At 49.6% G+C, this 27,739-nt stretch overlaps 1 protein-coding gene across 3 annotated transcripts; it reads left to right on the top strand.

Annotated features, from left to right (window-relative positions):
* The first annotated feature begins 495 nt into the window (after positions 1-495).
* Positions 496-27,739, top strand: AGFG2 (ArfGAP with FG repeats 2). Of its 3 annotated transcripts, XM_008018544.3 has the most exons (13): positions 504-844; positions 10,614-10,707; positions 11,657-11,772; positions 14,310-14,463; positions 15,054-15,219; positions 16,538-16,663; positions 17,815-17,847; positions 23,896-24,016; positions 24,235-24,317; positions 24,471-24,554; positions 25,470-25,598; positions 25,855-25,940; positions 26,588-27,739. In XM_008018544.3, the coding sequence occupies exons 1-13, from the start codon at positions 624-626 to the stop codon at positions 26,645-26,647; spliced, it is 1,473 nt and encodes a 490-aa protein (XP_008016735.1). In that variant the 5' UTR covers positions 504-623; the 3' UTR covers positions 26,648-27,739. The 3 variants fall into 3 exon arrangements, with proteins under 3 accessions (XP_072868844.1, XP_008016735.1, XP_008016736.1); XM_008018545.3 differs by lacking the exon at positions 17,815-17,847; XM_073012743.1 differs by lacking the exons at positions 23,896-24,016; positions 24,235-24,317; positions 24,471-24,554; ... (1 more) ...; positions 25,855-25,940; positions 26,588-27,739 and adding an exon at positions 21,293-22,458 and having other exon boundaries at positions 496-844.

Raw genomic sequence — 27,739 nt, 5'->3', positions numbered from 1 at the left:
AAGCGCTCTCTTCTTTCCCCCCTCCTGCTCAGCCCCTCACATGACCACTTCTCTTCGGCTTTGCATGACACTCTAGAGTCTAGAATAAGCCTTTGAAATTTGCCGGGAATTAACGTCATCAGTCGGGAGGCCCACAGCTACGCACGCGCGGAGCACCGCCCCTGTCTCGCGCGCTAACTTTGCAGCTCCGCCAGCCAATCAGAGTTAGCTCAGAGAACGAGTGCCGAGGACTCACCAATTGGAACTAGGAGGCGGGCCGCGGTGGAGGCAGTGGCGAGAGGGGGCGGGGACAAGGAGAGGGCACGCACAGTTCTTGCTGCCGGGGTCTATGCCGGCCAATAGGAGAGGCCTAGGGGCTGAAGGCGGTGGGGCGTGGCATTGGCGGCTCCAGCAACGGGAGGCCGTCCCAGGGTGGGCCAATCGGAATAAGGAGGTGGGAGAAACCTAGCCAATTAGCGTGCAGGACGGGCAAGGAGGGTGGGGGGCGGCGGAGTCTCCTGCGGACACCGCCCGCTCCCGAGCTTCTGTCAGGGGAGCCGGGCGTGCAGAGGCGGCTGAGGAGGCGGGAAGGCGGCAGTGGTTGAAGGGGTGATTGCTGACTAGCGGGGAGGGAGTGGGCAGCGATGGTAATGGCGGCGAAGAAGGGCCCGGGCCCGGGCGGCGGGGTCAGCGGGGGCAAGGCGGAGGCGGAGGCGGCCTCGGAGGTGTGGTGCCGTCGGGTGCGGGAGCTGGGTGGCTGCAGCCAGGCCGGGAATCGCCACTGCTTCGAGTGCGCCCAGCGCGGGGTCACCTACGTGGATATCACCGTGGGCAGCTTCGTGTGCACCACCTGCTCCGGCCTCCTGTGAGTGACCGGGAGGGAGTGGCCGAGGTCGGCGTGGGGGGACCCCGGGGACCCAAGGACGGGGTGGGGAGGCCGGGGCTCCGGGGCGCGAGAGAAAGAGGCCGAGGTGAGGGGTGGCGGGGAGGTCAGGGAACGCGCCGGCTGTGGGGACGGGGTCATCTGCTGCAGCGGTGTCGTGGGGAGGGGAAAGGGCAGGGGAGAGGAAGCAAGGCCGGAGTCGCGCTGCGGAGAGAAGGGTGGGGGTGCAGAAGGACGCCCGGAGAGGGACCGAGAAAGTCCCCGAGGGAGGCGAGGCAAACTGTAAGTGAGGAGGGAGAAAGTGCGGAGGATGGAAGGGAACTCGGGGTGGGATGGGGTGTCGGGACTTAAAGGGCCAGAAAATGACATGCACCTTTAGAGGGAACTTCATGCAGGTGGAAAGCAAAAAGGAAAAAGGTGGGGAAAGCCGGCCTGGAGATGGACGAGCACCTTTCTTCCTTCGGGCTTGTGTCTCTGCTGGAGTGTGAGATGCGGAAGCCAGCTGAAACTTGGTTGAAATTCCTATGATTAGAGTACAGGATTTTAAAATAAAAAAAATTTTTTTAATAGGCGAATTAACCCAGATTGACAGCCTAGAGATAGTAGCTGGAAGGGAGCCATGGTCCAGAGTTCAGGTGTAGATACTAATCTTAGCAGGGCTTTGAAATGTTACCCAGAAGGTAAAACTCTTATGAAATCTAAGAGATGAGAGCCAATGGGTTACCCTGGTAGAGAGCTTAGCTTTTTTAAACGTTTGCACATCTAGGTGAGCCATCCTGAAGGTTAATCATTTACACCTTTAAGCTCCCTGTTGCCATGGCTGGATCATGGTGGTAGCATCCAGGAAACTCTTTCTAGATTTTGGGGGGGCTTTGGTGCATCATCTGAGTGCTACACTTGGCATTGGTACTGTTCGGTCACGCCAGAGTGAATTTACAGCCACAGTTCTAGCCTAGATTTCTGGCTATATAGTAAGCCCCCCTCCACCCCCCTCAGCACTCCTCCTACCCCCAAATTAAGATATTATTTGGTGGCCGGGCGCGGTGGCTCAAGCCTGTAATCCCAGCACTTTGGGAGGCCGAGACGGGCGACAGAGCGAGATTCTGTCTCAAAAAAAAGAAAAAAAGAAAGATAGTATTTGGTTAGATGCATGATTAACATCTGATATCAGGCCTGGGTCTCTGTTTTTTTTTTAATAAGTTTGTCAAGGGATTTATTTTGACAATTTTTTAGTCTTATTTTAAGACTTGTTTTTGTTTTGTTTTTTTTTAAAATGCTTTCCGGCCGGGCGCTGTGGCTCACTCCTGTAATCCCAGAACTTTGGGAGGCCAAGGCAGGCAGATCATGAGGTCAAGAGATCGAGACCATCCTGGCCAGCATGGTGAAACCCCATCTCTACTAAAAATACAAAAATTAGCTGGACGTGGTGGTGTGCACCTGTAGTCCCAGCTACTTGAGAGGCTGAGGCAGGAGAATCACTTGAACTCGGGAGGTGGAGGTTGCAGTGAGCCAAGATCATGCCACTGCACTTCAGCCTTGTTGACAGAGCAAGACACTGTCTCAAAAACAAACAAACAAAAAAAACCATTCCCTATCTTGATACCTTTAGGAGCCAGGGAGCAAGAAGTATTGTTCTTGCAAGACAGATGGGAGAACAGAAGCAAAGAGAGGTTTTGTAACTTATCCAATGCCATATGGGGGTTGCTGTTTCCAACACTTGTTGTTTGATATTAGTGATGATCATGGCAGACCAGCAATGAGGATTTAGTTCTCCCAAGAAGCAGTTTGGAATTATTTACTTCATTTTAACCTCCTTTGCTAAACCTCTCTGGGTTCTGATCAACCTCACTTGTGGGTTGTAAGGATGAATTCGACTTTGGTCTAAGTAAAAACCATCGTGGCTCTTGGGATAATGATTGAGAACCCAAACAGTAATGTGTCATAAACTGAGATAGACTCAAATGAAGCAAGGAGGAGACTAGGAAGTGGGTGAAGAACTCTGGGGACAGATTGAGCAACGTTTAGGAATATGTATAGGGGTCGGGCTCGGTGGCTTACGCCTGTAATCCCAACACTTTAGGAGGCCAAGGTGAGCAGATCACCTGAGGTCAGGAGTTTTGAGACCAGCCTGGCCAGCATGGCGAAACCTCATCTCTACTAAAAATACAAAAATTAGCCAGGCATGGTGGCAGGCACCTGTAATTCCAGGTACTCAGGAGGCTGAGGCAGGAGAATTGCTTGAACCCAAGAGGCGGAGGTTGCAGTGAGCCGAGATCGTGCCACTGTACTCTCCAGCCTGGGTGATGGAGCGAGACTGTCTCAAAAAAAAAAAAAAAAGAAAAAAAAAAAAGAGTATGTATAGGGTAAAGTAGAAAGAGAAAGAGCTGATTCCTGAAGATCCTGCTATGAAAAGGGAAATCTCATTAGTCTGAAGAGAACTAAAGAGAAGCGGAAGGATGAAACTGATGGATAAAATTGAGTAAGTGGGAAGTGCTGACATTGTTATCATTATTTTGTAGATCTTTGTTAAAATGTCCCACAGATAACATTTCCCTTATAATACCCCTCAATCAGAACACAAAGAAAGCTAAGTATCTGGGACACATTAAAAACCTGGTTTCTTTTTTTTTTTGAGATGGAGTCTCACTTGCTTAGGCGGGACTGCAATGGCGTGATCCCAGCTCACTGCAACCTCTGCCTCCCAGGTTTAAGCAATTGTCCTGCCTCAGCCTCCTGAGTAGCTGGGACTACAGGCATGCACCACCACATCTGGCTAATTTTTGTATTTTTAGTAGAGATGGGGTTTCACCATGTTGGCCAGGCTGGTCTCGAACTCCTGACTTCAAGTGATCCACCCGCCTCAGCCTCCCAAAGTGCTGGGATTACAGGTGTGAGCCACGGCACCCAGGCTGCTTAGCTTTTTGGTAAAGCATTATGCGACTAAATCAGGGAGTGATTCTCATGGCGGTAGATTTAGAGAGCATATTTTGGTGTTTGGGAAATAAGAAGCTAGACCAACCCTTTGTTAGCAGGAAATGAGAGTGAAGTGAAAGATCAAGAGGCTAGGCCAGTAAATGTAGCTGAATTGAAGGCATGTTAAGAGTCTAAGGAGAGAAATTTCAGGAGAAACTCTGCAAGAAAGCTGAAGTTTCCCTATAATTAACATGACAAGGGCGAAGCATATAATCCTTGTAAAGGGGTCTTAACACAGTATTACCTGTGTCCCTTTGATGTGCTGTGGGAAGGAGTGGGAGCTGGCAGGTGGGCTGTAAGGCAGAATGTGAGGCAGGGGATGCTTATTTCTGGAGGCATGGCTCCATGGTGGCACGGAGACCAATTAGCATCTTAAATCCGCATGATTGATTACCTGTAGATTAGGGTTTATTGTTAGTGGGAAGTGAAAATTGTGGTCGGCTGACAGCCTGCACGTTCATTCATTCGGTCAGTCAACATGAACTTATTCAGTGCCTGTCAAGTGCCAGACACTGTTTTAGGTACTGGAGACAGAGTAGTGATAAAGTTCGCATTTTCACAGAGCTGACATCCTAGTGGAAGCCATGGACTATAAAGAAATCGTTCTGTATTGCTAAAGGCTGTGAAGTAAAATGAAGCTCTGTGGGTTAGAGTGATACCAAACTGAGGTTGATGCAAAGAGAATTATGATGATGATGATGATGATTATTAATAGTTGCCCAGGCTGGAGTGCAGTAGTGCGATCTTGGCTCACTGCAACCTCCGCCTCCTGGGTTCAAGCGATTCTCCTGCCTCAGCCTCCCCAGGGAGCTGGGATTACAGGTGCCCGCCACCAAGTCCGGCTAATTTTTTTATTTTTAGTAGAGATGGGGTTTCACCATGTTGGCCAGGCTGGTCTCAAACTCCTGACCTCAGGTGATCCACCTGCCTTGGCCTCCCAAAGTGCTAGGATTACAGGCATGAACTACTGTGCCTGGCCTTGAGAAGAAATATTCTTTGTTAAAATGAAGAGGATATTGAGGGAAGAAATTGAAATACCACACTTAGCATCATAGCCAGAGAAAGGAGACAGCAGGATGACATTATTTTAAAGGCCAATTTTCTGTTCAGTGTGTTACAAATATGTCTCCTTCATAAGGGAATAGAGTCGTCTGGGGGCAGTGAGCAAACTTACTAGAATTCCCAGCTGGCTGGATTGGCCGATGTAGCAAAGTTGACGGTTCCTGCCAAAGTTGAGTTTCCTAAGATCTGAAGAAAAACACGTATTTTAATATTGGTGGGTGCGTATGACTCTGCCTGCATCCCTGCATGTATGAGCTCATTCTTGTTCTCTCTTTTTAATGAGAAATATTTTCTCAGCTGTAGCAAAAACCCACAGCGTTGGTGTGAGGGCTTGAGAGAGAGGCTGCTAGTTTCTGCTGTTCCTAAATTTACATACATACTGCCACAATTGTAGGTCCCACACCTGACCTAGTTTTATTCATTTGGTTTTCTTCCAGTACCTAATTTCCTTAACCTAGATGTGGATCTGTTTAATTTCCCCAACATACACATATGCTTGTTTGTTTAGTTACATTTCTAACTCTTGGAGGATGAATCTGTCATTTGAATCTTAAGACGGGGTAAAAATTGCTGCTAAAAAGCATCTATTTGCAAAGCAGTTCTTTAAATGTTCTTTCTTGTTCTGGTTTGCCTGAATGCTTCTGTGGATGAACCACTGTTCCTCAGAAAGAAAATGGATGTTGAGGCCTGAGATCTCATTGACATAAGGATGGACACTAACTTTGACACCCAATTTTTTCAGCAAAGTATGACATGTTTCCTTGATGTGGCTGTTTGGGTCCATCTTCAATCCATCGTTCTTCAGGCGTTGGTAATAGATACTTATCTCTTCTACTTCTGCCCAACTTTACTGTGATCACAGGAGTCAGAATTAAGGTGGGCAGAGCTCTGGGCTGGGTGTCAAGAATGCACTTGACAGCTCTTTATTTGTGACAGGTTCCTGCCCTCCTTGTCCCTTACTTTCCCTGTCTGACTTGCTGATGGTTCTTAGTTGAAGCATTTTAATCTCCATGGGAGGAAAGGTATAATACGTTGTTCAATAATTCAGTACTTTTCCATCTGTCTGAGTTGGAGAGGTACACATGTACCTTGCCCCTGTTTTAGTCCCATCCCTCCATCCCCTCCTCTGTCATCTTTCATGTTGACCTCTGTTGGGCAGAGGTGGACAGAGTCTCACTAAATTACAGATTTAGGTGCTGTTTCATAATGGGCGCATGAACCACTTGAAAAGCCCCTAAGGAAGTAATAAATTACTAAAGGGATGAGAAGAAGCTCGACGGGGGGGTGGTGAGAGAGGTGAGGGCGGAGGGAGAAATGTAAAAAGGATTGAGGTTGAGCCTAAAGGGAAGGGCGGCTAGATGCTATCAGGAGTCTATCTGACTCTAATCAACAGGACAGCTGCTTATCATTGCTGCTGAGGAGGAACAAAGGAAATGGATTGAAGCAGAATTTAGATCAGGAGGAGGTTGCCTAAAATTAGTGAAATTGACCCTGGAGCAGGGTAATAGGAGAGCCTTCCTCTTAGGCACTACTGAAAGTTCCTAACAGGGACTCTTCATAGCGATGTTTGCATCCAAGATAAGAGCTAAACTGGTTTAGTTGTACCCTGTTCAGAAGCAGAGGAGTGAAATCCCAGAGCAGAGAAACACGATCTGGGGCGTATGAATCTGAACACAAATGTTCAAAGGCAAGGATTTCCCAAGTCCAAATTTGGCACAAATGAAAAAGAACTTGGGTGCTGGGTGGAACTGGTTTTTTTCCATTGTTGACCTGGCAGAACTTTCTTATCTGAGCAGCTGAGCAGGTTTGATGCTTTTATGAAGCAAGATAGAAGCAAAAATATGGGCCAGCATGAGGGTGATGATCACAGCAAAACAAAAGGTGTGGTATTTGTGGAAATAGTACTATGCTTAATGGAATCAGAGGGGAGACGGGAGGGAGGGAAAGAGAGGACCGGGCAGACGTTAGCCGCTACACATACAAGTGGCTTCAGCTGCCAAATAATTCAGACTACTTCAAATGCCCTTTAGGTGCCCTGTGAAAAAGAAACTAGTGGATAAAGACAACCTGACTGACTGGAGTCTTGAGTCCTAGTAATAATGTACTTTCAATTGGAAAAACTTACTCTATTCTGAGAAAATAAATTGATCTTTGTTCCTCCCCAGCACTTCCTGGTTAGAAATACCAGAATGAATTTGCTGTGATTTCTTCTTTTGGGAGGAACCTGAGAGTTATGTTGGGGAACTGGGTGCAAGTAGGAGAGCTGGGCCTGTTTAATTCCAGGCCAGTGACTCACATCTGGTCCGCTGCATGACCCTGGTATATACCCAGTGAAATGCAACATACCTAGGCCACATGATTTTAGCTACCAGGAGGAAGGGGGCTCTTGTTTCTAAATTGCTTCTTTTGGCCAGCAGTGGCCTCTCTCTGATTCAGAAAGAAAAACTCTGACTCATAGGCCATGTAACTAGGCCCCCTTCCTAGGCTGCAGTGTTGCCTTGTAGAGAATTCTCCCTGCCCCCAGACTGTGGCTCTGGTTGTACAAAATCCAGTCTACAGACATCAAGGTCAGAGCAATGCTTTTTGTACTGTGCTATGGAAACATCCTGTTCCATCAGATTCATTTGGCCCAAAGCACCTAAATCATTTCTTATTTTCTCTGCCTTCCCATCATCCTATCACATCCGTCCGGCCCCCCCACCCCCGCCGCCCCCACCAAAAATAAACTCTTTTAGTCCAGGCTCAACCATAAGTTCTGTTCTAAGCATCCCATCTTGACTGATGCCTGGGTTGAGTCCCGCCTCCTCCCCCTAACAAGGAAGCACACCTCCCTGTTTACAGTTCGCTGACAGTTCCTGGTTATCCATTCAGGAAATGTCAATGACCTTTTTGTGATAGGCTTAGAATCTGTTTTTCTAGTGTAAACATAATACGTTTTACCTTCCCCATGACCGTTTCTCTTCCTTCCGCAACTGCTGCATCCTGGAGTCACGTTCTCCCTGATACATCAGTGCCTGACTGAATAGAACCCTACTGCAGTGAGAAGTACTTTTGTCCAGGCTTCCTGGGTTCTTCTTGTGAGCTCCTGGTGATAAGATAATTCGGTCCTATAATTTTTGTATCTCCCACAGTGCCTCCTATAATGCCTTGTGTTTTGGCAAAGTGAATTTTGTTTGTAGGAGGTGAAGGAGAAGACCTTTAAGATCACAGGGACAGTGAGGTCTGGCTAGACTTCAGAAAGCCCTGACATTCTGAAGGGGAAGGGCCTATTGGTTAAGGTGAGAAAGGGTATAAAAGCAGGCTGGCTAGAATTAAAAGCAAAACCAAACCAAGCCATTAGCAAGAGAGGCCTTAGGAGACAGAACCGACTATCTCTGAAATGTGATCGACTATCTCTGAAATGTGATCAGAAGACAGTCTTCAGGGCAGATCGAGCTTAAGAGCTATTGTTTGACATGTAGTAACAAAGCCTTGCTTTTGTTTTTCCCTGAGCTTATCTTTCCTTGGGGGCATCAGTCCTCTTTGATATTGCTTGTCTTTTATAAGAGCATTTTTGATACCCTTTATACCTAAAGGTCTAGCAGCAGAATTGCTACAAACAGCGTCAACTGGAGCCTCTAGTGTCCTGTCCTTTGTTAAAATCCCATGATGAGTAATTTATCATCCGCAGGGTGGCCGCCCTTTACTGTTCACTCTGTACTGAGTCCGCCCACTCCCTGCCCCCCACCCCCGGCCCCCGCCCCGCTTTTGCTTACACGCTCACTGCCATTCTCCCAGACTTGGCAGGAACACTTGGATTCTATGTGTGCACCTGTTAGTGTGAATGTATGTTTTCCCTACCTTCTTTGTGAATTTTCGGGATTTTCATCTGTTAAGTATTTTTGTCTCTTTTTCCCCCTTTGGTCTTCCTGAGGACGTCGTCAGCCAGGACCCTATTCTAGATTTTTATTTGAACAACTCCATTTGGCCATTTTTTTTTCCATGAGAGTAAAAGTCTGAAGAGGCCTCATCTGCTGAGACTGCTTGCCTCCTGGTCCCAGGGTCTAGCTTGTTTTGGTTTGGGCAGTTTTGTTTTAATCCAATGAGGGTAGTAGACCTAGACCAGAATACAACTTAAGGTGCAAGAACAGGAGAACCTATGAAGGCCTACCTGGCTTGGCCCCAAGTTTCCTCTATTAGAACACTCCTGAGACCAGTTGAGTGGGGACAAGGAAGCTTTCTCTTCTCTTATAATCTCCACAGGGTTCCTGGAGGCAGAACTGGATTCCCAGGGAGTTAGCAGAACATACAGAGGAGGCACAAAAGCATTGCCACAGGATACATATTCCTCGCCCATGCCAGCCTCATAGCTCATGGTTGAACTTGACTTCTTCTTGCTTTACTGAGAGTTATAGAAATAAGAAAGTCAAATATTTCTTTTCCTAGAGATGGCTTCCTGAAAGAGAGGGACCCTCTCCATCCCACCACCACTCCACCCTTCTGTGTAGACTCAAGGAGGGCCAGCCGGGCTAGAGACTTTTTTGTCACCAAATCCTGTCTTTGTTAGTGTTATCAAGAATAGTCCTGGGCCTTCATTTTTGCCTTCCCTCATGCTTGAGGGATTTGTGTTTTTGTGGGCCCTGGTACCTTGGGGATGGGCTGCAGGTCTAAAGCAATGATAAAGTAGGAAATGGGAAGTGGTCACGCGTCTGAGTTCCCAGAAGTATACCCTCGACCTACAAGCTGAACACTGAAACTACTGGGATCTGAGCCAGGCTAGACGAGGCTTCTGGATGGGTGGGCTCTGCCTTTCCCCTCCGGAATGACTGGGATCACAGGGTGTTCCTGACTCTCTCTTCCCTGTCTCTTTGGAGACTTTTTTTTTTTTTTTTTTTTTTTTTTTGTAGTGGGAGTGGGGCGGAGGGACAGAGTCTTGCTCTGTTGCCCAGGCTGGAGTGCAGTGGCGTGATTTCGGCTCACTGCAGCCTCTGCCTCCCAGGTTCAAGATATTCTCCTGCCTCAGCCTCCTGAGTAGCTGGGATTACAGGTGTGCACTACCACGCCCAGCTAATTTTTGTATTTTTAGTAGAGATGGGGTTTCACCATGTTGGCCAGACTGGTGTTGAACTCCTGGCCTCAAGTGAGCTGCCTGCCTCAGCCTTCTAAAGTGCTGGGATTAAAGAGGCTGTACCTGGCCTCTCTTTGGAGACTTCTAATGTCTCCAAAATATTCCAAATATTCCAAATATTTCCCTTCCTTCCTGGAATTAGGAAGTAGCTTCAGATGGGGGGGTTCTGGCCGGGTGCGGTGGCTCAAGCCTGTAATCCCCAGCACTTTGGGAGGCCAAGACGGGTGGATCACGAGGTCAGGAGATCGAGACCATCCTGGCTAACACGGTGAAACCCTGTCTCTACTAAAAAATACAAAAAAACTAGCCGGGCGAGGTGGCGGGCGCCTGTAGTCCCAGCTACTCGGGAGGCTGAGGCAGGAGGATGGCGTAAACCCGGGAGGCAGAGCTTGCAGTGAGCTGAGATCCGGCCACTGCACCCCAGCCTGGGTGACAAAGCGAGACTCTGTCTCAAAAAAAAAAAAAAAAAAAAAAAAAAGGATGGGGGGCTTCTATCTGAGCTTAGTTTATATGCTATTGTTCCACCTTTTCTGCCTCCTCCCCCTCCCATGAGCAGCCTGCCGTGCTAACTGCATTGTACTTCTCTCTTTTCCCGTTTCTCTCCCGCAGGAGAGGGCTGAATCCCCCTCATCGTGTCAAGTCAATCTCCATGACAACTTTCACTGAGCCTGAAGTAGTATTCCTGCAATCCCGTGGAAATGAGGTGAGCTGCCACCGATGGAGTGGTGAGAAGGTCGCCCTATCTGCAGGTGGGGCTTTGTCTCAAGATTGTAGGGAAACCTTATGGTTTCATTTTTGGTTGCGTTTCTCTGAATTTTTTCATATGTGTGATTTCTTTCCTTAGGTATATTTGTATATTTACAGAATCTTTATTCTGTTATACAAATCGTGGTTTGTCTAAGCTCCTTTTTCAGGAGTCAGGGGAAGTAGCAATATCTTTGTAGGATGTGGCACCTGAGCCATGGAGGGGTAGAATGATCAGAGCTCCAGAGCATGAGCATTCAGAGTTGACTGGGCCAGCCTCTCTGAGGAAGCTCTCCTGGAGCCAGCTCTGCCGCCTTAAGCCTTGACCACCTGGATTTAAGTGCATATCTTTTACTTGAAAGTGACTTGTAAACCCCTTCCCTAGCTAAATCTGACAATCCGAAGTTGCTATCCTTGGCGTTAGCAGTACCCCTAGCTTATGGGTGATTGGTTTACTTAGAGGGTGTCCTCAAGGGCCTCTGGAGGTGTCCTGGAAGCCAAAGCTCTGAAAGTTGTCCCAGACCCTACCCTTATCGAAATTTAATTCTCCATAATTCTTATGACCCTCTATTTTCCTTTTTCAATACATGTCACAAAATGTGATTATAACTTTAGTTTTATTTATCTAAGACATGACCGCCCCATTGGATTATAAACTCTGCAAGGACAGGAATCATATCTGGTTTGTAGATAGACTCAGATCCTAGCACTGTATTTTTATTTATAATACAGGAGGCAGGAGAATTGCTTAAACCCCGGAGGTGGAGGTTGCAGTGAGCCGAGATCGTACCACTGCACTCCAGCCTGGCGACAGAGTGAGAATCCATCTCAAAAGAAAAAAAAGGAAGTGGTATCTTTTATATTTCCTGCTTTCTGCTCCCACTCCTCTGACACCTTCATTCTTTTAGGTTTGCCGGAAGATTTGGCTGGGTCTATTTGATGCTCGGACATCTTTAGTACCAGATTCCAGGGATCCTCAGAAAGTGAAGGAGTTTCTCCAGGAAAAATATGAGAAGAAGAGATGGTAAGGAGTAGGAAAGAGGTTGCTATGGAAACGTGTTCAAGACATTCTGCATCTGACAGTCCAGTTTCTAGAGTTGAATTTGACCTTCTCACAAAGGCTAGACTTGGGTTGAGTCTGTTCCACTCCCATTCAGTTACAGGTAAAATAAATCTACATGAAAGGACAACTTGTTCTCAGTCACTAACCCTGCAGATTTTATGTCCTCTCTTTTGGAGAGATAATAGACTAATTAGAGTAGGGAGGTAGGCCTGTGGGTGTTCATTTTTATAGCTCAGCTGATCTTGTATATGGAGAGAGATGGCAGGAAGCACACAGCCTATAGTTTTATTCCTTTAACCCATCATTTCATGATTTTTTTTTTTTTTTTTTTTTTTTGAGACCAGGTCTCACTCTGTTGCCCAGGTTAGAGTGCAGTGCCACAGTCACAGCTTACTGCAGCCTCAGCTTCTTGGGGCTCAGGTGATCCTCCTACCTCATCCTCTCCAGTAACTGGTACTACAGGTGTGTGCCACCATGCCTGGCTAATTTTTATATTTTTGGTAGAAATGGGGTTTCACCATGTTGCCCAGGCTAGTCTCAAACTCCTGGGCTCAAGTGATCTGCCCGCCTTGGCCTCCCAAAGTGCTGGGATTACAGGCGTGAGCCACCACGCCCAGCCTTGTTTCATGATTTATATGTACAGTCAGCCCTCTGTATCTGTAGATTCTGCATCCATGGATCCAATCAACCTCACATCAAAAATATTTGGGAAAACAGGCCATGCACGGTGGCTCACTCCTGTAATCCCAGCACTTTGGGAGGCTGAGGTGAGCAGACCACTTGAGGTCAGGAGTTCGAGACCAGCCTGGCCAACATGGTGAAACCCCCGTCCCTACTAAAAATAAAAAAAAAAAATTAGCTGAGTGTGGTGGTGGACACCTGTAATCCCAGCTACTCTTGAGGCTGAGGCAGGAAAATCGCTTGAACCCAGGAGGCGGAGGTTGCAGTGAGCTGAGATTGTGCCATTGCACTCCACCCTGGGCAAAGAGAGAGACTCTGTCTCAAAAAAAAAAAAAAAAAAAAAAGGGCCGGGGGCTGGGGGGAACACAAAAAATAACAATACAACAATAAAAAATAATACAAATAAGGCCAGGCACGGTGGCTCATGCCTGTAATCCCAGCACTTTGGGAGGCCGAGGTGGGTATATCACAGGGTCAGGAGTTCAAGACTAGCCTGGCCAACATGGTGAAACCCCGTCTCCACTAAAAATACAAAAAATTAGCCAGGCATGGTGGTGGCCACCTATAATCCCAGCTACTCGGGAGGCTGAGGCAGAGAACTGCTTGAACCCGGGAGGTGGAGGTTGCAGTGAGCCAAGATGGTTCCACTGTACTCCAGCCTGGGCGACAGAGTGAGACTCTGTCTCAAAAATAATAATAATAATAATAATACAAATAAAAAGCAATACAATATAGCAACTATTTGCATGTCATTTACATTATATTAGGTATTATAAGTAACCTATAGATGATTTAAAGTATATTAGAGGATTACATGTTTGATATGCAAATACTTCACCATTTTATATAAGAGACTTGAGCATCCTGTCCTCTGATTATGGAATTGTCGGGGGATCGTGGAACCAGTTCCCTGGGAATACCATGGGACAACTATATTTTGTCTTTCTGATGAAGGAAACAGCATCTCCATTCTCCCCTACCTTTCCTCTCCCCTGGTATCACTTCTTGTGGGATCTCCAGGGTGTGTACATGTTGGGAGGTAACTGTGAGGTAGAGAAGAGAATGCAGAGAACAAAGAGATTGATGTGGATAAGACCACACTGTGGAGTCCCTCCTAGGGATGTCCTCAGGATTAAGGTGACACTTACCGAGTAGGGGCCACCTACACTGTAGTGGAAGGGAATTGTCTCGGCAGTAGCAGGAGCTGGCAGGATAGAAGTGTGGATTGTCAGCACCTAGAGGATGAGGTGGCAGGCAGCTTTTCTGTGGAACTGAGAAGAAGGAGTCTGAAGAAACACCCAGGAAATAAAAGAGGGGGACCTTTGCCAGGTGTGGTCGCTCATGAACTTTGTAATTCGTGATTCCAGAACTTTGGAGACTAAGGCAGGAGGATCACTTGAGGCCAAGAGGTTGAGACCAGCCTGGGCAACATAGTGAGACCTTGTCTCTACAAATAATTAAAAAATTAGCCAGGCATGGTAGCGTGTACTTGTGGTCCCAGCTACTTGGGAGGCTGAGGCAGGAGGATCACTTGAGCCTGGGTGGTTAAGGCTACGATGAGCCAACATTGCCCCACTGCACTCCAGCCTGGGTGACAGAGCGAGACCCTGTCTCAAAAAAACCAAAAGATGTTCAAGGGGATGCTCAAGATAGGCAGAACTTTGCTAAGTTGCTTGATTGCCTTCATAAAAGGGAATTAGTAGAGAAAAATGAGCATAGATTTTGACTCCTGTAACCTGTGTCTTCCCAAACACCTAAGCTGAGCATGGTCCAAAGTTTTATCCCTCTCTTTACAGCCTAACTATTCTTTCTCAAAGGTATGTCCCCCCAGACCAAGTCAAGGGGCCCGCTTATACCAAAGGCAGTGCCTCCACCCCTGTGCAGGGCTCCATCCCAGAAGGAAAGCCCCTTCGGACACTTCTGGGTGATCCTGCACCGTCTCTCTCAGTTGCTGCCTCCACCTCGAGCCAGGTAACTCTCAGATCTGCTCGTCATGTTTCTGTTGAGATTTGGGAGACAGGAGTGTCAGTTTCCTGAATCAGATTCCCCCGACTTAGCAGACAACAGTGCAGGAGCTGTGAGTTGGTTCTCAGTCCTGCTGTTAACCCGTATCTTGTATTTGTCACTTCTGGACCTCCTATCTTTTGGAAGTCAGAACCCAACAGGAAGTGGTATTTAGGGAAGTCAGAGTATCAGCTCCAAACCTGAGCATTCCATCAAAGAAACACAGAAGGGGCTGGGATATGGTGTCCAATACCTGGGAAAGTTGAGGAGTAACAGCCATGGGGGCAGTGTTGGGCAACATTCCTGTATATCTCAGGGTTACCTTGGCTCATGTGCTGTAAAATGTGTGGTTCTTGGAGCAGGTGTACTGAGAAGACGATGATATGAGCTGTAAGAGGGCCTAAGGCAGCTGCTGCCCAGGAAACTTTTAGGTTGAGGGCAGTTACTCACTGTCTTCTCTCTCCATCTGCCTATCTGAGGGCAACCTGGGGAGCCAGAGGAGGGCCTGAGGCATGTCTGGGATTCTAAGGGCTGTATGCAATTCCTTCTCCTCCAAGCCCGTCAGTCAGTCTCACGCTCGGACATCCCAGGCCCGGAGCACTCAGCCACCTCCCCACTCCTCTGTCAAAAAAGCCAGTACTGACCTGCTGGCTGACATTGGTGGAGACCCCTTTGCTGCACCCCAGACGGCACCAGCTTTTGCTGCATTCCCTGCCTTTGGGGGTAAGTGAGTTTTGGTATGGGACCCTCCCTACAGCATATATACTTACAACATGAGAGATACAGTCCCTGGAGGTGACCATGGCTCTAGATCTTCTCATGCAAACAAATGTGAAGGTCACTCTGAAGCAGCAAGGCTGGGAGGATTGGGGTCAAATAAGTACAGCCAGGATTATGTTTGGGAGTTTGATCCTAAAACATTACAGTTGAGGGCTCCTAGCACTTCCTTTTAGAACACTGGAAATAGCCTTTTTTACTGTTTTCTCTCTCTTAAAATGGGAGGACGGGGATTATCATGTGTTCCATTTCACTAAAGATTATTCTTCCCCCAAATCAGCAATAGCCAGTAGAGGGTTGAGTAGCGTAGAATCTGTTTTCCTTTTTTAAAAATTTTCAAGCCGGACACAGTGGCTCACACCTGTAATCCTATCATTTGAGAGGCCGAGGCAGGTGGATCACCTGAGGTCAGGAGTTCAAGACCAGCCAGGCCAACATGGTGAAACCCCGTCTCTACTAAAAAGAAAAAAGAAAAAATTAGCCAAGTGTGGTGGCACGTGCCTGTGGTCCCAGCTACTCGGGAGGCTGAGGCAGGAGAATTGTTTGAACCTGGGAGGCGGAGGTTGCAGTGAGCTGCAATTGCGCCACTGCACTTCAGCCTAGGTGACAGAGTGAGACTCCGTCTCAAAAAAAAAAAAAAAATTCAAGCTCCTTCCTCCATGAAAAAAAATTTTCATGCCCCAAACTAGGCCCTGACAAACATGTTAATGCCTCATGGAGTAAGGATAGAAGAGGGCAGGGAGTGAACCTGGAGGCCCTGGGTGCCCCTGTCCCCCTGTGTGGGTCTGGCTCTTGGCCCCAGGCCCCACCCGTTTCCCTCTGAAGAGGACCCTGTGGAAAGGCAGATGTCCTATAAGAGTGGCCTTTGGCCTTTAGAATTAGTAGATATATTACATAGATAAGCATATACATTTTCTTTTCTTTTTCTGTTTTTGTTTTTGTTTTGAGTCAGAGTCTCATTCTGTCACCCAGGCTAGAGTAGAGTGGCACAATCTCGGCTTACTGCAACCTCCACCTCCCAGGTTTAAGCAATTCTCATGCCTCAGCCTCCCAGGTAGCTGGGATTACAGGCATGTACCACCACGGCCAGCTAATTTTTATATTTTTAGTAGAGAGAGGGTTTTACCATGTTGGCCAGGCTGGTCTTGAACGTCTGACCTCAACTGATCTGCCCGCCTCGGCCTCCCAAAGTGCTGGGATTACAGGCGTGAGCTACCACACCCGAGAATTTTCTGTATAACCTTTATGTTTCTTCCACCTACAGGTCAGACACCTTCCCACGGGGGCTTTGCCAACTTTGATGCCTTCAGCAGTGGCCCCAGCCCTTCTGTGTTCGGAAGCCTCCCTCCAGCTGGTCAAGCCCCGTTCCAGTCCCAGCCAACTCCTGCGGGTAAACTCTGCCCCACTGGCTTCCTTTCTCTTCCTACCGTGTCCATTTGTTCATGTCCATAAATCAGCCTTCATTCATATCCTCACTATCCTAAAGAGCAAAGCAGCAAAGCACAAAGAGAAGCAGCTCCAGGAGAGGATGAGCGTGTCTGACACATTCTTGTCAGGGAGAGGGGGCTCTACTGTTCTGCTTTTTCATGAAAGGAAAAATGACTAAGATTGCAGCAGGAGCTGTGTGGGTTATACACTAGGAAACTTTTCACTAGGAAGTATGGAAGACCTGAGTCCTACACGGATGTGACCTTTTTCTTTTTTTTTTTTTTTTGAGACGGAGTCTCACTCTGTCGCCCAGGCTGGAGTGCAGTGGCCGGATCTCAGCTCACTGAAAGCTCCGCCTCCCGGGTTTACGCCATTCTCCTGCCTCAGACTCCCGAGTAGCTGGGACTACAGGCGCCCGCCACCTCGCCCGGCTAGTTTTTTGTATTTTTTAGTAGAGACGGGGTTTCACCGTGTTAGCCAGGATGGTCTCGATCTCCTGACCTCGTGATCCGCCCGTCTCGGCCTCCCAAAGTGCTGGGATTACAGGCTTGAGCCACCGCGCCCGGCCCGACCTTTTTCTTTAAGGTGCTCTTGTCTGCACAGTACACTGTCCCAAAGGGTCAAGGGTCAAGGTAGTCTCCAGAAGTCCTCATCCATCCCACTAAGACCAAAGGCCTGTAAACTCTACGTTGCTGCCAGCCACAATGGCTCATGCCTGTAATCCTAACACTCTGGGAGGCTGAGGTGGGAGGATCACTTGAACCCAGGAGTGTGAGGCTGCAGTGAGTGATTACTGTGTCACTGCACTCCAGCCTGGGTGACAGAGTGAGACCCTGTCTCAAAACAAATAAACATACAAAACCAAAAAACGATGCTGTTTAGCCATTGCAAGAGACTCTTCAGGCCTTCTTAAAGCATTGTGCTCCTTCCTAAGCTCTAGATGTCGAGTCTTCATAGCCTTTGGGTGCCTTCTGCCTTTGGACATCCTGGACAATGGGAGGGCAGCTGCAGTGCTCGCTGTCAGGCCCAGATGTCTGGGGAAAAGCCAGTGACATACACTCTTTCTTTTTCCCTTCCTCTACCCATCCTTCTCTTCGCCACCCTCACTGCCAGCCAGTCGGATGCTAACTGAAAGTTACAGCTTTGGTAAGTTATTCTCCCCACCCCAGAGCCTACCCAAGCGCCTCTGATCATAGAGTTCTGAGGGCTGGAAAGAACCCTTAAAATTTGGTCATTTGACAGATAAGGCAGTTAAGCAATTTCCCTAGTCATGCAGGCCACAGAGTGACCAAGCTGAGACCAGAGCCCAGACTTCTTGACTCATGCTGTGCCCACAGCCTTCTCACTGTGCCACTGTGAGCTGATTAGCTGCTTTTGTTTCTATTTTATCATTTTGGAGGGCGACAAGAAGAAACATATATTGATAAAAGTTGGCTGGGTATGGTGGTTCACACCTGTGATCCCAGCACTTTGGGAGGTCCAGGTGGGCAGATCACCTGAGGTCAGGAGTTCGAGATCAGCCTGGCCAACATGGTGAAACACCATCTCTACTCAAAATACAAAAATTAGCTGGGCGTGGTGGCAGGCGCCTGTAATCCCAGCTACTCGGGGGACTGAGGCAGGGGAATCACTTGAACCTGGGAGGCAGAGGCTGCGGCGAGCTGAGATCATGCCACTGCACTCCAGCCCGAGTGGCAGGGTAAGACTCTGTCTCAAAAAAAAAAAAAAAAAAAAGTTCACAAAGAGGTTCTCAAAACCATGTACTTAAAATAACTGACCTCATACCGGTGAGATTCACGAAGCAAAAACTATTAGACACAATCAGAATTTAATAAGCCAAAGGAGTAGGAGACTATAATTTGTATTTTGGTAGACTATAATTTGTACAATGCTTTCCCACATGACTAGCAGACAAGAAAGAAAGAAACTAGGAAACAAAATCTCCATAAATTCTAACAAAGAGAAATCACATAGGTCACATTCTAGTTTTTGTTGTTGTTTTTTGTTTTTTTGTTTGTGTGTTTTTTGAGACAGAGTCTTACTCTGTCGCCCAGGCTAGAGTGCAATGGCGCAATCTCATTCAAGCGATTCTCCTGCCTCAGCCTCCTGAGTAGCAGGATTACAGGCACATGCCACCGTGCCCGGCTAATTTTTGTATTTTTAGTAGAGATGGAGTTTCATTCACTATGTTGGCCAGGCCAGTCTCAATCTCCTGACCTCAAGTGATCCGCCTGCCTTGGCATCCCAAAATTCTGTGATTACAGGCATGGGCCACCATGCGTGGCCATAGGTCACATTCTGTATGATAAAAGATGACATAAACAAAGCTTAAAGGCATGAAACAGATGGAGAGACGATACAACATAGAAAACAGATGGAAGTTAGTATCTATAAAGTATTTTTAAAATTCCTGCAAATACGAAAATGGAATAATGGACAAGAGATACAAGCAGGTAACACCCAGAAAAGAAATATGAAAATAGGCCAGGCGTGGTGGCTCATGCCTATAATCCCAGCAGTATGGGAAGCTGAGGCAGGTGGATCACTCTGAGGTCAGGAGTTTGAGAACAGCCTTGCCAACATGGTGAAACCCCATCTCTGCTAAAAATACAAAAATTAGCCGGGCGTGGTGGCAGGCGCCTGTAATCGCAGCTACTTGGGAGGCTGAGGCAGGAGAATCGCTTGAACCTGGGAGGCGGAGGTTGCAGTGAGCAGAGATCGCACTATTGCCCTCCAGCCTGGGCGACAAGAATGAGACTTGGTCTCAAAAAAAAAAAAAAAAAGAAAATATCCTCAACCTAACTAATCAGAGAAATGCAAACTAGGATAAGATAGTTTTGCACATCATATTGGCAAAATTTTTAGATTGATAATGGCCAGTATCATGTGGGGAAAAGGACCTTCTTGTTCGCTGTTGGCAGAAATTGTACATTGGTGCAGGAATATTCAATTTAGTAAGAAAGGTGTGCTCCCAGGAATGGGAGCACTCGAGGAAACAGCCTATATAAAGTTGTTATAGATGTGTCCCTTCTGAAATGCCTTCCCAGTACAATTGATTGCTCTAAAGACAAGAGTTTTTGGGGCGGACTCAGGGAGAAGGAAGGGCTCAGCCCCACGGATGTTCCAAGCATTAAACCTTTTGTCCACTATCTGGCTGTCTCAAAAAGCAGTCAATCACTGGGCGCGGTGGCTTATACCTGTAATCCCAGCACTTTGGGAGGCTGAGGGGGTGCATCATTTGAGGTTAGAAGTTTGAAACCAGCCTGGCCTACATGGTGAAAACCCCCTCTACCAAAATACAAAAATTGGTCGGGCGTGCTGGTGCGTGCCCATAGTTCCAGCTACTGGGGAGGCTAAGGCAGGAAGATTGCTTGAACCGGGGAGGCTGAGGTAGCAGTGAGCTGAGATTGTGCCTCTGCACTCCAGCCTGGGTGACAGAGCAAGACTCTGTCTCAAACAAAACAAAACAAAACCGTCAAATTACAGCCAAACCCAGAGCCAAGGAACATTTCCGAGGATTCTGCCATTGTTGGGCACCTTCATGCACTATGTCCATGAGGAAAGAAAGAGCCTCCCTTTGCAGGAAACTGGCTCAACTTGGCCCAGATCTAATGCTGATAATTGGCAGAACCACTTCCCACTACACCATGATCATGCAGGTGTTCCTGTGAGTGTGATTTAGCTATTGGGTGTGAACTGAGAGGAGATTTTGAGAGGTGGGTGTCTCTTCTGACAAGCCTGCTTTTATTTTTATATTTCTGAGGGGGAGTATGGAGAGAGGGGAGGTTTTCAAAACTGCTTCTCTGAAACTGCGATAAGGCATGGTAGAAATCTAGCTGCATGGCATAAGAAGCGCATGAAGGCCGGGTGTGGTGGCTCATGCCTGTAATCCCATCACTTTGGGAGGCTAAGATGGGCGGATAACCTGAGCTCATGAGTTCGAGACCAGCCTGGGAAACATGGCAAAACTTCATCTCTACCAAAACTACAAATAATTAGCTGGGAATGGTGGTATGCGCCTATAGTCCCAGCTACTCAGGAGGCTAAGGTGGGAGAATCAGCTGAGCCCTGAAGGTCGAGGCTTCAGTGAGCTGAGATTGTGCTACTGCACTCCAGTCTGGGCAACTGGAATGAAACCCTGCCTCAAAAAAAAAAAAAAAAAGTACATGAAATGAAAAGCAAACAGGAGCGCAGGTGTTTCTTGGGCCACCGCCTCCTTTATGAGAATGCACTCTGTGCAAAGGGCCAACCCCACCTAGGCTAGGGATGGTTCTGCCCCCTAGTGTTCACAGGGAGGCACAGCATGGCCTGCAGCCTCTCTCCCAGCTTGGTCCTCACTGGGGTGAGCTCCTGGAACATGAAGGACCACAGTAGTACAAAGAATCAGCCATCCGAGGAGAGGGAGCCATGCTCGCGTGGAAATTCCACACACTGTACTTGGAGGCAGGCAGACAGGGAAAGGTCTCGACTGGAAGAGTCAGTAGAGGATCCAACACCATGCTGCTGGCTTTTTTTAAAAACAGTCTCGCCCTATTGCCTAGGCTGGAGTGCAGTGGCTTGATCTTGGCTCACTGCAATCTTACTCTTTCAGGTTCAAGTGATTCTGGTGCCTCAGCCTCCCATGTAGCTGGGATTACAGGTATGCACCCCCATGCCCAGCTTATTTTTGTGCTTTTAGTAGAGACAGGGTTTTGCCATGTTGGCCAGGCTTGTCTTGAACTCCTGACCTCAAGGGATCTGCTTGCCTCAGCCTCCCAAAGTACAGGGATTACAGGTGTGAGCCACTGGGCCCGACCCCAGCCAGCTGGCTTTCTAGCCTGCCTAACAGTCTGTGGATTAGAAAGGATTGATGACCAAGTAAGCACAGTGGCATTGTAGCCTTTCCCAGGAGGAAGCTGGCAGCCAGCACTCGTTCATCTAGAAAGCCCAGACATTTAGGAAGGAGGTGGCAAAGGAGAGCACTGTCTTACAAGTGCCGACACTCAGTGAGAGGGAGCGGGGCTTCAGGACCTGGCAGCAAGTAGGCACTGGGCACTTCGTCTTCCCTGCTAGATTCTCAACTTCTCCAACTTAAGGCCCGGGTCGCTGTTATTTATGCATAGTGCCTAGCATGTAGAAGATCTCCCTCTTTTTTTTTTTTTTGAGATGGAATCTTGCTCTGTCGCCCAGGCTGGAGTGCAGTGGCGCAATCTCGGCTCATTGCAAGCTCCGCCTCCTGGGTTCACACCATTCTCCTGCCTCAGCCTCCTGGGTAGCTGGAACTACAGGCCCCCGCCACCACATCCGGCTAATTTTTTTTTTTTGAGACGGAGTCTCGCTGTGTCGCCCAGGCTGGAGTGCAGTGGCCGGATCTCAGCTCACTGCAAGCTCCGCCTCCCAGGTTTACACCATTCTCCTGCCTCAGCCTCCCGAGTAGCTGGGACTACATTAGCTGGGACTACAGGCACCCGCCACCTCGCCCGGCTAGGTTTTTGTATTTTTTAGTAGAGACGGGGTTTCACCGTGTTAGCCAGGATGGTCTTGATCTCCTGACCTCGTGATCCGCCCGTCTTGGCCTCCCAAAGTGCTGGGATTACAGGCTTGAACCACGGCGCCCAGCCGGCTAATTTTTTTTTTTTGTATTTTTAGTAGAGACGGGGTTTCACCGTGTTAGCCAGGATGGTCTCGATCTCCTGACCTCATGATCCGCCCACCTTGGCCTCCCAAAGTGTTAGGATTACAGGCGTGAGCCACCACACCCAGCCAGATCTCCTTTTTTTTTTTTTTTTTTTTTTTTGAGATGGAGTCTCACTCTGTCGCCCAGGCTGGAGTAGTGCAATGGCCGGATCTCAGCTCACTGCAAGCTCCGCCTCCCGGGTTTACGCCATTCTCCTGCCTCAGCCTCCTGAATAGCGGGGACTACAGGCGCCAGCCACCTCGCCTGGCTAGTTTTTTGTATTTTTTAGTAGAGACAGGTTTCACCATGTTATCCAGGATGGTGTCGATCTCCTGACCTCGTGATCCGCCCGTCTTGGCCTCCCAAAGTGCTGGGATTACAGGCTTGAGCCACCGCGCCCGGCCTCCCTTTTTTTTTTTTTTTTTTTTGAAACGGAGTTTTGCTCTTGCTGCCTAGGCTGGGGTGCAATGGTATTTTCTCAGCTCACTGCAACCTCTGCTTCCCGGGTTGGAGTGATTCTCCTGCCTCAGCCTCTGAAGTAGCTGAGATTACAGGCGCCGGCCACCATGCCCAGCTAATTTTTGTATTTTTAGTAGAGACGGTTTCACCATGTTGCCAAGGGTGGTCTCGAACTCCTGACCTCAAGTAATCTCTCCTCAGCCTCTGAAAGTATTGGGATTATAGGCACGAACCACCGCGTCCTGTCAATAAAGCCTTTTTCCATCTGGACTCTTCTTTTACATTCACAGCAGCCCAGTGTGGTCAATAGGGTCCCAAGATAGAGAGGAGACTTTGATGCGCAAAGAGGAGGCTCTCTTAAAATGACAGGGACTCCACCTCTTTCCCTGAGACAAGATTGCCTGGAATTTCCAGGACTCTTGGCCCTCGGCTGTTTTGTAAGATGTCCATGTGGGCCTTGCCCTCTGTGCTTTTTCTTTTTGGCTGTGAAGAGGAGGGAGGGCAGGAGAACCCGGCAGCGGGGCTGGCGCCATGAGCAGAGCGTCCAGGCTCAGGGCATTGGGGCGGCCTCCTGAGAGGCAGCAGCTACATGGGGAAGAGAGAGTGCTTACGGCTGGAGGCTGCACAGGCCAGGAGCCTCCTGAGTGTTATGGGACTTACTGTCCTCCATGGTGCCTCTGCCTGCCCCTCCCTGCCACGTTCTGATAAATGGAAAGGCGGGTTTGAGGAAAGGACAGGCTTTTCCATCTCTTGAGGGAAAAGTGGGACATGAAAGCCAAACGGGAGCAGGAGGAGAACAGCCTGACCCAGGGACGAGCTGCTTTTCTCTCCGCAGCGCAGCTTTGAGCGCAGGGGACATGGAGAAGGACTGGGCTGTCACCTTGCCCAGAACTCTTGGTGGGAGACAAGACCTCCTGAACTGGGTGGTCCCGGGGAAAATGGGCTGGCTCAGAGAACCCAGTGGGCGCCTGTCATGCCACGACTCCAATCCATCACCACCGCCATCTCCATCTCCTCTCCTGCCCCTCCTGCTCTGTCTCACCTCAGCTCTCCCTGTTGTATTTTCCACAACTGCCCAGGGAGCAGCCAGGGGACTCCATTTGGTGCCGCTCCGCTGGCACCCACCAGTCAGCCAAACAGCCTCACAGACGTGGGCAGCTTCCTGGGACCCGGGGTGCCCACTGCAGGTGTTCCTAGCAGGTAGGTATGGACAGTGGGCAGTCTGCTCTAGGGCAGGAGAGCCACCCGAAGCCTGGCCTTGCTCCTCCCAGCCCCATCGGCATCTCCTGGCGGTTCTCCCTTCCCCTCCTCTCCCTCACTCACCCTGAAGAGCAAGGTGGGTCGGCATCTCCTGGCCCCTCACTCAGGTTTGATTGGCCCTGGCAGCTGTGCATGACTTCTTTCTCCCCGTGTCACAGCCTTTTCGGGATGGCTGGCCAGGTCCCCCCACTCCAGTCTGTCACGATGGGCAGCAGCAGCAGCACAGGGCTGGCCTTTGGAGGTGAGTCCTGCCTGTGGAGACCCAGGGGAGGGGACTCTGGACAGGGTGGGAAGGGGATAGATTGAGAGGAATGCTTAGGCATCACAGGATGAAGCAAGTGAGAAAAAAAGTAACCATCTCTCTCTCCCTCTGCTCCCCATTCCACCTGGGCAGCCTTCACCAACCCTTTTGCAGCTCCTGCCGCCCAGCCCCCGCTGCCTTCCACCAACCCATTCCAGCCCAATGGCTTGGCGCCAGGTAAGCCTCCAGCACAGTCCCTTGTCCTGACCGTCTGAGACTCCCAGGGCTCACATTACCCTACAGTCTCTCACTTAACCCTTCGTCTCATGCTGTCGGGAGAAGCAGACAGCCTGGTTCTTCCCCTGCCCACACGGTGCCAGGCCACCTAGCACCCAGGTCACAGAGCCAGAGTTTAGAATTAGAAGCACACAGACAACTATTTACCAGAGACCGCACTGAAGACTGTTTTAAAGTTGACCAACAGTGGCAACGATTCTCCTGTCTCCAGCCCTCGGCAGTGTCCCTTTGGGCACCCAGCCCCAGTCTCTTCTGTGCCCCGAAGATTAAGCCACCTGAAACACTCACGCTGTTCCCTGCTTCCATCAGTTCCAGGCCTGTGGTCTCCTCTCACCGCAGCCCTCCCCAGCCTCTGCTGCTCTCCCTTCAGACTCATGCTGGCTGAAGCCTCGAGGCCGGGGAGAGAGGAATAAGAGTGAACGCAGCAGAGCTGTGTGGTGGGCCCATTGCTGAGGGTTTCATGGCCCTGATTTAATCTTCACAGCAGCCCTAGGAGACGGACTGTCCCCATTTTAGAGATGAGAGAACTAAGGCACAGACAGCATTAGAAGTCTGCACCGTTTTTGCAGTTCAGCAGGTAGTGGGAGGCTAGCCCAGTCCTGCACCATGCCCGTGCCTGGAACCACTATGCCCTCCCTGCCACGCACCCCTGGGCAGGGAGAGGGCAGGGTTGTTTGGTGGTGTGAGAAGCAGAAGAGTTCCATGGCTGGTTCAGGGTATTTCCGCTGGGTCCCTCGCTTCTCATGTCAGGGAAAAACTATATCCCATTTTCCCATCTTGGAGGGACTTAGGAAAAACAGTTCTCCAGCCCACCTTCCAGAAGTTCACCTGAACCTCTCGGCTCTCACTTCATAGGGCCAGGCTTTGGGATGAGCAGTGCTGGGCCTGGCTTCCCCCAAGCAGTGCCACCCACTGGGGCCTTCGCCAGCTCCTTCCCAGCACCGCTGTTCCCCCCGCAGACCCCGCTGGCTCAGCAGCAGAATGGTAAGAGCTGCAAATGGACAACCCCTTTCACCCCGTCCAGTCTCTGCATAGAGATCAGTTAGTTGTCCCTCCCACCTCATCAGAGCCCATGCAGTGCCGTTTCTGACCAGCAGGGGGGGAACAGGGAAGCGCCAGACCCGCCCGGGTACTTCCACTGCTCCCTTCCCTTACTCCCCCAGTTTAGGAGGGCCTCCCTTGCTGTCTGCCTGCAGGAAGGTGGGCTGGTGTCAGCTGAGTGACTGCTCTCGCCCCCCAGGCTCTTCCTTCGGGGACTTAGGATCAGCCAAGTTGGGGCAGAGGCCACTGAGCCAGCCAGTTGGGATCTCCACCAACCCCTTCATGGTGAGTACCCCAGCAGGGGTGCTGTGGTACGGTGAGTGGGCTTTCCCTCTGGGACAATCCTTCCAGAAGAGGCTGATGTGAGGTGGCCCCTGCGCCCCTTCCTCGTGAAGGTCTGCGTTGTCCAAGCCAGGGCTGAGCTTGGGCCTCAGCTCTTCTGGGCATTGGCATCTCCCATGCCGTTCCATCCCTGTCCTTGGCTTCCTTCTCCCTCACTTTCCTTTTTTTTTTTTTTTTTTTTGGAGACAGTCTTGCTCTGTCTCCCAGGCTTGACTTCAGTGGCCCAATCTCGGCTCACTGCAACTTCCACTTCCTAAGTTCAAGCAATTCTCCTGCCTCAGCCTCCCGAGTAGCAGGGACTACAGGTGTGCACCACCACACCTGGCTAATTTTTGTATTTTTAGTAGAGATAGGGTTTTCCCATGGTGGCCAGGCTGGTCTTGAACTCCTGACCTCAGGTGATCAGCCCACCTCAGCCTGCCAAAGTGCTGGGATTACAGGTATGAGCCACCATGCCTGGCCTCTTCTCCCTCACTTTCCCACTGCCCTCAGCATAGCGATTTTTCAGGAGAAAGGACTCCTGGCTGCCTTTCTTCTAAGCTTCCAGCTCCTCTCCCCTAACTGGAAAATGTGTTGTTCTTTCTTTCCAGACTGGACCTTCATCAAGCCCATTCGCCTCCAAGCCTCCAACCACCAACCCCTTCTTGTAGCACTGTGTTTTTGGGGGGCCTCTTCCCTGCCTTCTGGGGCCCTCTGCTCCCTAGAGCTCTGGTGACCACTTACCTGTGGGCGTTTCTATGGGCCTTGGGGATGGTGGAGGTGCTAATGCTTTGCTTGGGGCCTATACGTGAAAGGTGACTGTCCTCAGATTCCACAAAGCCTCTGCTCCCCTCCCTCGTCCCACCCCCACCCAGGCAGGAAGCCCAGGAGGAGTGCGGGCAGGGCCTGGCCTGGAGGAGTGATGGTTGAGGGGAGGGATTTTTTTCAAATGATCAGTTAGGACAGCCCCCTGCTCCCCTGCTCTCACTGCACAGTGCTCCCCCACTCCCAGCCCTGCGGGTGGAGGACATTGCGAGCACAGACTGGCCAGCCTTCCCCCATGGGAACAGCTCTTCCCTTGGCCCAGCTCGCCAGCGCTGTGCTCCTCGTGGATGGGAGTGCAGTGGGGAAGGTAGGGGAAACACGAGGCACAGTGTTGACGGGGCAGTGACCAGACAGTCCCGGGAGCCAGAAGGCCCAGGTGGCCCAAGTGCTCTTGGTGGCCCAGCTTGGCCAGCACATACTTTCCTCCTGCAGCATCCCCTGCTGAAGGGGTCCCCCATTGTTTTGCTTTCCCAGCGCCCAGGATGAGCGGTTTACCTTTGAGCTCACCCGGGCCCAGCTCCTGTCAAGCACTTTAGTTAGCTGTTGGTGTCATGTTTGGATACCAGTGTTTTATATTTATACATAGAGAGGATTTTCTAATATAGCCTATTATATATAAATAGATCTATCTATATGCACATACATATATACACACACCCAGCCGATCTCCCGCTCCCAGACTGCTCTCATATGTGGGGAATGGGATGAATCCCCAACTGTGCCTCGACCATCAAAGCCGGAGCTCCAGGGCTGGAGGGGGGCAGCTATGTGTCCTGACCCCCACCATCCCCAGAGCCTGGGTTTTCCAGGGAAAGGCTTTGTGCAATTGCCTGGTCTTTTTTTTTTTTTCTCCATGTGCCTCCCTATCCCCAAATCTCTGCACCAAAGCTCATTGCAGGCAGTGTTAGAAAAGAACTGCATTTGAATGAAAGAGAAAA

Source organism: Chlorocebus sabaeus, chromosome 28 (genome assembly GCF_047675955.1).
Source record: "Chlorocebus sabaeus isolate Y175 chromosome 28, mChlSab1.0.hap1, whole genome shotgun sequence".
Taxonomy (NCBI): Eukaryota; Metazoa; Chordata; class Mammalia; order Primates; family Cercopithecidae; genus Chlorocebus; species Chlorocebus sabaeus.
Note: the sequence above shows the minus strand (reverse complement) of the source record. Positions and strands in the feature narration are given on the sequence as shown.

What these genes read in the sequence shown, in the direction of transcription:
- AGFG2 (XM_008018544.3), top strand. Translation starts at nt 624, where the DNA reads ATGGTAATGGCGGCGAAGAAGGGCCCGGGCCCGGGCGGCGGGGTCAGC. An exon ending in CACAGGGCTGGCCTTTGGAG is followed by an intron (nt 24,318 to 24,470) that starts GTGAGTCCTGCC and finishes CCACCTGGGCAG; the next exon opens with CCTTCACCAACCCTTTTGCA. An exon ending in GCTGGCTCAGCAGCAGAATG is followed by an intron (nt 25,599 to 25,854) that starts GTAAGAGCTGCA and finishes CTCGCCCCCCAG; the next exon opens with GCTCTTCCTTCGGGGACTTA.